Below are 11,173 nucleotides of genomic sequence, written 5' to 3'. Positions count from 1 at the left end.
AGCTCGACATACTCTCCCTTTTTTCTTCTCCACTGTGAGCGTTCGGTGGGGTCCAGAAATGTAAAGCTTCGCTGACTCTTTAATCCTGATCCCGGGGGAAACAAACAAATGGAGATGAATTTCTGTCTTTGTATCATTTGAGCTGCTGAACAAAACTGTGCTTTTTGCATTCCACATTTACCGTTCCTTCTTTTACTGATGAACAAATGTAATTGGCCAGAATAAATCTGTATTGTTCTTCTGAAAAATGAATCTTTCTCTGCCGGCTTTCCCCGGGGAAATCTAGATCATGGATAATGTCTCACCTTCGTCCGATAGTGTAATGAAGTGAAAGCACAGTGGAGGATCTATAAAGCCTGCATCATTGCTCATACTACACACAGGAGTCTGTTCGAGTAAATGTTGCATCTGTTCCTTGAATTTTACATTGATGAGCAAAAGATCCATAAACCCTTTAACCCCTCGTGATGGGGTGAATGTGCCTCTTTATTTCACCCACAAAAACAGTTAAAACAGTGAATAAATGCAAGATTTAATTTAGTGTATTTGTCAAAGATATAGATAATATCGGATGCATTTCACTAACCAGATCTTTGATGGACTCTATTTCAGGATATCTCAATTCATAAAAAGACAAGAGTAAGCTATAAAAAATTCATAAACAAGATACCAACCTGGGAAATGTGTAAATAATGTTATAAAATCTGATCGAAGGTTGATCTTTTTCTGATCTTTACATATTTTAACAGCATCTTTATTGATGTTTTGGGGAGGGTTGAGGTTGATCATGGAATCTTGAATTTTGCAACAGATGAAATACTGATTTCATGTCATTGATCTTTACTTTGGAGTCAGTTTGACAGATCCGTTCATATGTTGTGATCACATTTCTCACTTTATACAGTTGTCTGAAAATCTGGTTGTGCCGTTTCCCTAATCTGTAGTAGGACCTGATTGGTGTTTTCAGGGATATGTAAAAAACGATAGAATTTCGTCATAATGTTTTTGTAACGGATTCACAAACTTCTACCATTCACTCGTTCCAGAAACAGCTCCATGTTGTCTGTCGTGTCAGTGCGTGGAGTCACTTTGTGGGACTTTGTGTTACATGGTGTTGTGTAATTATTTATCAGAGAAGCCGTCATAACAAAGCTTGTAGCTCATGGCTTCATTTAATAAAGTAAACACAGAGGACAACAGTGCAGTGTTTCCCCTAGGTTTACAGCGGGGGGAACTGTAAACCTGGGGGGGGGGGGACACGCCGACACAAACACTTGAAGGAATCTTGGTATTCATGCGTTACTTTTAATGACAGCTGTCCTTTTCTATCAGAAAGGTATCCTTAAATGACTTCTTTCCCTGATTTCCGACTCTATCCACTATCCTATCCCTATAAAAGTGGCACAAAAAGCCCAAAAATAAATCTTAAAACATATTTTTTAACTTGACCTTCAAGGGGGGCGTTTAGCCTCCCCCCTAATATAATGGTAGGGGAAACACTGCAGTGTATCATTGTACACTCTGGTGGGATAATAAAATCATGCCTATTAATTTACAGATTAATGCACACTGTTAACACTGTGGGCCTGGGTTTGACTTGGCAGCTCCTGTTTTCTTTTTTTTTAAACAAAGCAGTGCAGAATACAGCGTTTTCAGCGCTCTTCATCGTGATTGCAAAAATGCTCTTGGCATCTGTGTTTTTTTCCTGCTGTGCTTACAGTGCTTTCAGTTGAATTTCTTTAACTTGAACAAACTCTCTCTCGTCAAGGTCACTTCTCCCTCACCGACCAATCAAAATCAAGAAGGGACGGGACTTTTGCTATAAAGCAAGTTAAAGCAAATATTAAGCATACAGAGAAATTTCAAACCGTAAAGAATGGCTACCAAGGAGAGCAGAAGTGCTGTTAGACAACCAACTTTAGTAACCTGGCAACAGCAAGTACTGGTTAAAATCTCTCTGATCTTCAGGTTTTGGGTGATACAAACGCAAAAACATGAGCTATGCCCGAATTCCAGCTTTAGACATTTATATAGAGTTCAATAGAAATGTTTTTTTTTTAAAGTATTATGTAAAATTATTTTTTTACATGAATACCAATAACAGTCTGATTACTGCTTTCTCAAATGAACTAGAATACGATAAAAAAGGATGCACTTTATTTTCTCAAAAGAAAATTTGTCTTGGATTGCAGTTACAAGATAATTAATTAAAAATAGAGAAATAGAGCTCATACAAAACAAATAGCAAACTTCCTTGGTTTCCTCTCAGAGGAATGCCAACAATGTGTTACGCACTGTGTGCATGGTGCTGATGGACCTTCTCTGCACTCCATACGCCTCTAAGAGGCCTCTTAAGTCTCCTCTTAAGTCTCCTTTTTGGTGCTTACAATCTCTTGTTAGATTATAGTCCCATAAGGAGATGGTGCTGATGGTGCTATACTCCCAGAGCTCAGGCATTACAGTCTTAGCTTTCCAATAAACTGCACCATAAATTTACTCCACTTCCTGGTGGAGAAAGGTACAGAGAGGGAGAAATGTGGAGATTACAACTCCAACACAATGTAAAAACACTCAATCTCACAATGACATTGTCACTACATTACACTATTATTGAGCCAATTATGAAACTTGTGATTAGCTTGACCTCCAAACCGTGGCTGCAAAACTTTCACGACGCCAGGAAAGCAATGGAGCGTCTCATGTTGCTTCATGAGGCACAGGTTAATTGGCTTGGCAGAATCATTTCCTTGCGTTAATTATTTGTTATGGTCCCATTTTAAATGTATTAGTGTATAAAGGGCTGCCAGACTGAGCTGTAAACAGGTATTAGAGGAGATTATGTAGAGGTTTTCTTGTGCCCAGTCATAGTTTACCCCATGGATAAATCTGCTTAGTGCATTATAACCCTGAAAAGACCCAAAATAACACAAGAATTCAATTCGTACTCAAGCTGCTTGTACCAACAACCTTTAGGGTGCCACCTTGAGAAAATAGCACAATTTAGGAGTATTATGTGTCTTAAGTAGAGTTTGAAATACTCTTAGGTAGCGTCTGACAATCTTAGTACAAAAAAAATATCGTTACCATCGTCCTTCTGAACTTCCTAACGAGCCCCGGTGAACCTTACCTGACCCAGCAGGTGGTGCCTCATTATTTTTCCATTTGTTCTGAGTGTCTCTTCAGAGTGGAACATTGCATTAAAAATCACCTGCTTTCCCTCTTAACAAAGAGAAATGCTCACACAACCCTCCTGCTTTCTCAATCCATGCCTCCACATCATCTTGGAGAGATTTGTCCATGCTTAAATATTAGACACTGCTGAATCTTAGAACTTAAAACTACATTTTTTATCAATATTTGCATGTTTCTTTTTATTTCTACAGTTTACTTTAGTACTTGCATTATTTAATGCTGTCCATAAGTTTCATGTGTTTCAAGTCATCAAGTGTTCTGAGTCAACCCCTAAGAAAATCTGTGGTTAGAGATTTTCTGACCATTTAAAAAGAAAATGATACTTCCTCAGATAATCTATTAGATTTTCTTTAAGATCAGACAACATAGGACATAGCACATTTTCGCATCAATAGATTTATCTCCAACTTTCTGTGACATTAATTCTTCCAGGTCTGACACAAGACACAAGGCTGAGTTCTCTGTGCTTTAACAGGAGTGTACGTGCGTGAGTGCGACTCAGGACAGTCATGAAAGCAATGTGCCCCCCCCCAAGCAAGGCTGTCATACTAAACACCACCCTATCTTTGGCATCTCATTTTTCAGAGAGGATCTGTCCCATAAATAATAAAAGCTATCTCTACTGTATCCTTGCGTAATAGATACTTATCTGACAGAGCCTTTCATGTGTGGGATTAAACAGTGAGGGATCAAGTTTTGATCTGGGGGGGAATGTTGTGGCATTAATGAGCGTTTCACTGTGCGATCTGTGCAGAGCTGTAAGTGAAAATATTCTACAAAATGACATTGATATGAAAAAACAGTCTTGTATTTTAAATTGAGAGTGTTTACAGCACACAGTGACTATACGGTCAAAAAGTAGAGCTACATTTTTATACTTTTTTATTTTTTATTTAAACATGCGCAGAGAAACACTCAGTTTAAGCTAGCTGGTGAACTAGCCATTGCTAACCTTAGCTAAAGCTTATGAATCTTACTGCTCTTTCATTTAAAAAATACAGATGTCGATAAAATTCAATTTTTTTAAATCAATATAATAATTGACACAAATCCAAGTAACTGTGGTTTTAGTCATTCGTATTAGTTTTTTTTTTTAAACTGAGCTAAACATGAAAACAGAAACTAGCTAATCAGACACATATATAGTGGCTGCTGTCTTGGTTTTGGCTCTTATATGGGTCATTGTTCGACCATTAAATCTGTTTTAGTAACACATTTGGAAGTATGATATCTTAAAAAACCTATGGCATTGCTTTTACTGTGTACACTTATAGATAGACAAACATGTTAAACATCAGGCCGTCATTTTTACAATATTAACCAAAAATAGGAATTTTCTTAAACAAACTGAAGAAATGACCAAGGAAGCTTTAAGAACACATTGAGATTTATTTTATTTCCCACTTGCATTCATTAAGGTGCTGTCTTTCTTTGTAGGGCAGCAAAACAGCATCACTGAAAACAACTTTCAGTTTTCCCATTAAAGCACATTTACAGCTTGTTTTCTCCACTGGTGTTAAAGTGATCCTGTGTATGATTATTTTATAGTTTTATTGCTGCCAGTTACTTGCGGTATATCAATCAGTATAACACATTTTGCATTTTGTTTCTCTGTGTTGCAGCTTGCCCGCTATTCTACTGAGGGGCTCCTACAGCTTGGACCTCTGGGGTCCACCACTTTCCTGCCGGACACTAAATGCCTGGTTGATGATGGCAGAGGAAGAACTCCCAGACTGAAAAAATGTGAATCTGTCTCAAGAAATTCACAGAGGCTTTGGGATTTCACACAGGTAAAAAGAAATCAAGATCTGATCTGTTTCTGGTCCATATTTAATGAAAGACAAAACAAGATGGTAACTGTTACTTGAAACAGACATTAAAATATGTTAGTAATTGTAGAAATAAGCTTCTACTGTTGCACCCATTTGTGTTCTTGTCGGGTTATTGTGCACATTCGCTCATAACTTTACTGTATGTGTTTCTGTTTCAGAATGGTCCAATCATCAGCAGGGACACGGGTCGATGCTTGGAGGTGGAAATGTCCAAAGATGCCAACTTTGGCCTTCGCCTGGTGGTCCAGAGATGCTCGGGTCAGAAGTGGATGATACGAAACTGGATTAAGCACACAAGGCACTGAAGCCAGGGAACAACCCCTGAGACGTTTTGGGCAGAGATTCAAGTCTCAGTTGATTCTCAAACTGTGGACCGTTCAGAGAGGAGCGTGGAGCGGTGGTGCAAGTGTGTGGTATTTCACAACACAGACTGCGGCGCACACTGAGCTCCCCCTCAGGCCACAGAGCTTTCTAACTCTGAGTCTTAAAGAGGAATATGATCAATTCATACGTTCAACTGTGCTGTGTGTTCACAGAGACTTTTAAGGCAAGCTGCTCTGTATGAAATGGCCAACATTTCTGACGTTCAGCTACATGTATAAAACAGAGAAAGAAGAAAACTGAGTGCAGCCCCTGAAGGCGGTTCCAGATCCTTGTAATTCTTTTGTTTCGACTGTAAAACTCTCCGATCTTTAAAGATGACGGAGAGTGTGCGAGAGAGAGACTGTTTGCTTCATTTTTCCAAGTGATCCTGAGCAAATGAAAAGTTATCATAGCTGTCAATTGCAACATCAGAGTGATTCTTTTGGGCTGTGACTTGGTGAATTGCTTTGGACATACAGTGCAGCCCAGGTTAGGCTTGTAATAAGCTTCAGAGAGGGCTGCCCTCCTTGTGACCGGGAGGCACTTCACCTGCACTCACACCAACCTACAGTTCTTTGTTTCTTTGGACTGTATTGCTCACTGTGGACACGAGCAATCATGTGCCTTTTTATCACATTTTTCTGCTTAATCTGACCAGGGAATGTCAGTCCCAGAAGCATGTACAAAATTATTTGAGAATTATTAATATATAAAACAATGTATAAATCAGTCTAATAGTAATATATTGTAAAAAGTGAAAAATTGATATCCGTCCACTGATAACCATTAGGATAATAAAATCATTTTTATGATGAGCCACCTCTTCGCCTTTCTCTTTCCAAGGGTTGAGCATCTCTCCTGTGATTATAAAGAATTCATTATCAATTTTTGCTTCCTGAGTGTACTTGGCTGTGAGTTGCATAGAAGCTCCTTTTATACTGTTGTACTCTCATTTGATAACAGCAGCAGTGCAATAGCCTGCCTTTTGTTTAGCCTGCACATACAACCAGCTCATGCCTCCTTCAGGTTCCTGGCCCTGGGTGCAGTGACTGTTCCAACCCGCCCACTAACAGGTCTGCAGAATGAACCTGCAATCTCGCACCTCTTCCAACTAGAAACACACTTCTTTACTTGCTCAGTTTTTCTTATGCCAAGCCAAAAATATGTCAGTTACGGAAGAAAGACTTCAAGTTTCTTTTGACACCTTCTTTTCTTTAAACTTAAATATCAAAGACGTTTGAAAGACGCCCACAGTCTTCTCTTTTTATGTAACACTTTACTTTTACTGACAGCCATTATATTAAGTTTAATGACAACTTTTGCAATTTCTGCACTGGTCTCCCTGCCTCACAATCTTTGAATAGCATAGTGTGTTTTAAGCAAGCAGGTAACATGTGAAATAATACATCATGTTTTCTTAATGTTGAGCCTACAAGCTTACTTACCTCAGTAATAACCGAATGGTATCTCTAAAGGCCAAAAGAACATAATTTATTAAATTAATTAGATGGCACAATACTTGAAGCATCAATACTATTGCCTTTTGTAGGACTGAGCTGAGTACTTCTGACTTTGATTTCCCTTCAAAACAGATATCATCCAGCAGAATATAAGCTAAAAAGTGCTGTCTAACCTGAGAGCACTGAACACATTTGTCGCTTTCACACGTGGCGTCCTTGTGTGTCCAATCTATTTTACTCCACTATCCTGAAACTCAGACATACAGAGCATTTTAGGATGCAATAGGAAATGAAAAAAAGTCAATTTTCCTGTGGTAACTCATGCTTTCCAACCTGCATGTTCCAAAGGCTCCTTTTAATTTGGCTTCCAGCTGGTTTACTCTGAGAGATTGCCTCCTCTTGCCACCATGTCATGCTTCTTTGCCTCTAATCATTTCACGTATGCAATGAATCATCTGTGTGTCCTCTAAAGCCAGAACACTTCAGCCCCCACAAGGTTATATCTTATTGGAGCCTCTGACTAGGTTTACAAACACACACCTCCAGGGCAATGTGTCATGACCCCAATGTCAGGAAAAAAACTCGAACCAGGAAATGATTATACTACCAATACGGGTTGAGGAGTGCAGATGGCTGAGACTATATTGTACAAGTCAAAGCTTCTGTTGATCATGATTAGAAAATTGAGTTTAAAAATTGCTCTTTCTGCCGTGAAGACGCTTTTCTAGACTTTCAAGTTGTGGCAGAACTCCTTTTGATGGACAATAACAAGAACTGGACAGAGTAAAATAAAATTGGCTCTCTAGCATTTTTGGCTCAAATTGACTTCTTACAACCAGTTTCACATAAAAGTGACTCCATAGATGTGAGTATGGTGCAACAATCCTTATGTGTGTATCTATCTATAAATCCAGGAATCTCTATGTGTTTGTTTGTTTGTTTGTTAGTCAAGTTTCTACTCAACCATTCGTCCCATGGACCTCAGACTTGTTTAGTGTAATGCTGTGGACCCAAGGAAGTCTAGTGCTGATTGTGTAGTTAAGATGAGCTCATATTTAGCTTAAACATTTTAAATAGTTTTGCTGTGGCGCAATACGATGGAATCAAACATAAACACAAGACGAGTGGAAACAACACACGCACAGGAGGAGACTTGCCCAAGGAAATGTTATGGGACACACTCATTTGAGGCTATCGTTAGTACTAAGTACGGTCCCCGTTTGACTATTACACATTAGCTAACCGTCGCTAACTGAAGTCACATGAAATCACTTGGCCAAGGTTGAGCAATTTAGTTAGCTGGTTAGCGTACTGTAGGCATGTAATGTCATTTTTTGTGATTAACACTTTCTTAGCTGTTCTTTAACGTTAGCAATGCCAGGCGTAAGTACGGTGGCCGGTAGGGGTCAAACACTCAGCAACTGATAAAACAACATATATTTAGAAAAACGCCAAGCATATACAGAAACGCTGCACATTCAAAACCAAATTCAAACTACCACAACAAAAGCAAAGGCTGAAACGTGCTGCAACTAGGCAAAACAACTGCATAAGCATCAAACATGCTGCAAGTACAGAAACGAAACTTAAGTCAAAACACACACAACCAGAAAACCACAGCAAACACAGAAACGCTGCAAGTTCAGCCTTAAACGGAAGTGCTCCAGGCCTGTAGGGGCGCTGTGGAACTATTTATTTACAGGAGAGAGTAAGAGAGACAGCTATGAACAGAAAGTTATGTTTAGATAGGGAAGTTGTATTGTTGAAAGACACAGGATAATTTCAATGTTACTGAAACGCAGAGAGAACACGTTTGTTTCTTTTGCAGCGCGTTTGTGTCTTTGCATTTGTCGTGGTAGTTTGCATTTTCTTTTGAATGTGCAGCGTTTCTATATATGCTGCGCGTTTTTCTAAATGTATGTCGTTTCATCAGTTGCTGAGCATTTGACCCCTACCGGCCACCGTATGTAAGCCATCATATCAACCTGTTGACTGCATTGAGCCACCTTCTCACCAAACACATCAAAAACAAACACATTCTGAACGGGCACTGCACTAGCAATGTGCAGGTTTTTGTAATTTGTTTTTAATGAATTTTTGTATCGTCATCATCATCGACAATTTCTCAAGAATATTCTCATCAGTATCAACAACATCCTCAATATCATCATATCAGTCCCATCAACCTGCTCCATAGTATTTAACCCATGAAACAGCTTGACATACATCTTGAGAGCAAATGAGAAGATTCACAGAGAAGACTGAATTCCTTCTTCTTTTTCTTTGTTTACATCCTAGAACAAACAACACGTTCGGCCTGCATGGCTTCATCACGTGGGCGAAACACATTGTTTGTGTGATTTTACTTTCCACGATGTGTTGGGAAGACAATCAGGGTCTCTCCGATTTGAAATCATAAATATTAAGCATGTCAAATCGAGAGCACAGACTCTGTGGATTGTCATGTGAAATGGAACAATAGCCAATCTGGAAGCAAGCTGGCTAAAAAATGGTTAATCAATTCTATGAATGCATGGTCCATGTATCCAGGGCCATGTCTGAGAAGGCAAATATGCATGCAGATGTGAATTCATAGAGGAATAAAAACTGTTTATTTATTCAATAAGCACATGCTCATGCTCATAATTCCATGAAAATTAAACTTTCATTGTTCATTACCAGTATGGATACTGTATATGCATCTCTTGACAGGACAATTAGCTATATGGAGTTCCTACAACCTTAAATTCCCATCAGCTTAAAGTGGTGAATGTCAATGTCCAGAATAAGAAATGTACTCACTTTTTTGTTTTAATATATTGTTAGATATATATATTTTTTTGTCATAAGTAGAAGTGCTGAAGCAAAATAAACTCAGCCTTTGTGGATTTATATTCAGCACTTTATATGTTTGCAGAGCCTAGAGGCTGTGATCTTCTTGGATACACAACAGCCCCAATAAGTCTCTAAATCCATGCCTCTGTTCTGTGTGAAGAAACGAAGCATGAGTGACAGTTTCATACCCAAAGAGTGCATTTGGGGTGAATTATCATTTGAAGTTAGGGTTATGGATTAAGGACGGGGATAAAGGTTAGTGCACATCACATGTATAGTGTAGGTGTGCATGTGTGTGTAAGAGCTGCCTGCTTTAGCAGCAGACAATAGTCCCTGAGCCCGACACAGCAGGTGAAGGGAAAGGTTAGTCTGCATCACGGGTTTCATTTTCCCTCAGACTGGATGACACAGTGACAGTGAGTGATGGGCTGGTGGAGGAAGGTGGGTGGGGATGGTGAGATGTGTGTGACAGGGAGCTAGAGGCAGGTTGCATAGACAAGGACACCACATCCCTCTCACAAACAGGGGAGCCTCATTCATTCTCATTGTGATACTGTTTTTATGCCTGGGCTGCAGCCAAGAGGAACAGGTGACTTCATTATTCAGACAGCTGCGGGCCGAGCCAGGGGGTTGGAGTGGGGAGTGTGTGTGTGTGTGGGGGGGGGGGAGGTTGCAGGGGTTTGTGGCTTTGCTTTCAACAGTGTCTGATTGAAGTGTTGCAAAAGGCAGCATTTCCATTGTAAAGCCAAACTGATGCTAATACCCTGGACCCAGAGGAATGGATTCTGTTTGTACATATATTCATGTGCGGTGAGGGAGCCGGGAGAGAAAACCCAGGTTTATTTATCTGCAGAGAAACTGACGGCAATTACTGTTGTGTTTGGAGAGCGCAGAGATCTTGACAAAGAGCTAGATAAAAAGTAAAAAAGTGCCCCAAAGTTTTAATGAGCAGAGTCTGAGTAAAAACAAAGAGATCTCTGTTTATGGTGTAAGATATAAAAGCATGTACATCATATAAATAATTAGTTTCATTATGTGCAATGCAGACAAAAGGAGGAAAAAAATCGACTCTCATATTCAACCTAATAGAATCAAAATGACCTTTTGGCTCCTTCTTGTCAAATCCATCAACAGGAATTATTAGGGGAAAAAACTCACATATTTTCGAGTGTCCACTTTATGAGGGCTGTGAGGAGGTCATTTCTGCATGGATTAATGTCATAATGTTTATGAGCCTTTCTCCAGATAAAATGATTATTTCATTTCACAGTTTTTTTTAATAGTATCTCAGGCGACAATTGTCCACTCCCATTCTAACAGGAAACATTTCCTCACGTCATATTCGGGCCTGTTTTATAGTGTGCCATAAACACAGATCCAAAATGGGAATATAAAAGGACACTCAAATAAAGTATAACACTGAGTTATAAAAATGACAGCCAGCGTGGCTTAGCCTGTGCAGGATGCAGAGTTAAAAGAGAGCTTGGTGTT

At 39.3% G+C, this 11,173-nt stretch overlaps 1 protein-coding gene across 1 annotated transcript in view; it reads left to right on the top strand.

Annotated features, from left to right (window-relative positions):
- Positions 1-6,202, top strand: part of galnt9 (polypeptide N-acetylgalactosaminyltransferase 9) — a 106,597-nt gene extending 100,395 nt beyond the window's left edge. Inside the window, exons 10-11 of the mRNA XM_020631111.3 lie at positions 4,815-4,982; positions 5,183-6,202. Coding sequence (XP_020486767.1) covers positions 4,815-4,982; positions 5,183-5,329 — 315 coding nt within the window. The 3' untranslated portion in view covers positions 5,330-6,202. The remainder of the gene's footprint in view (positions 1-4,814; positions 4,983-5,182) is intronic.
- The last annotated feature ends 4,971 nt before the right edge of the window (positions 6,203-11,173 follow it).

Source organism: Labrus bergylta, chromosome 2 (assembly GCF_963930695.1).
Source record: "Labrus bergylta chromosome 2, fLabBer1.1, whole genome shotgun sequence".
NCBI lineage: Eukaryota > Metazoa > Chordata > Actinopteri > Labriformes > Labridae > Labrus > Labrus bergylta.
Note: the sequence above shows the minus strand (reverse complement) of the source record. Positions and strands in the feature narration are given on the sequence as shown.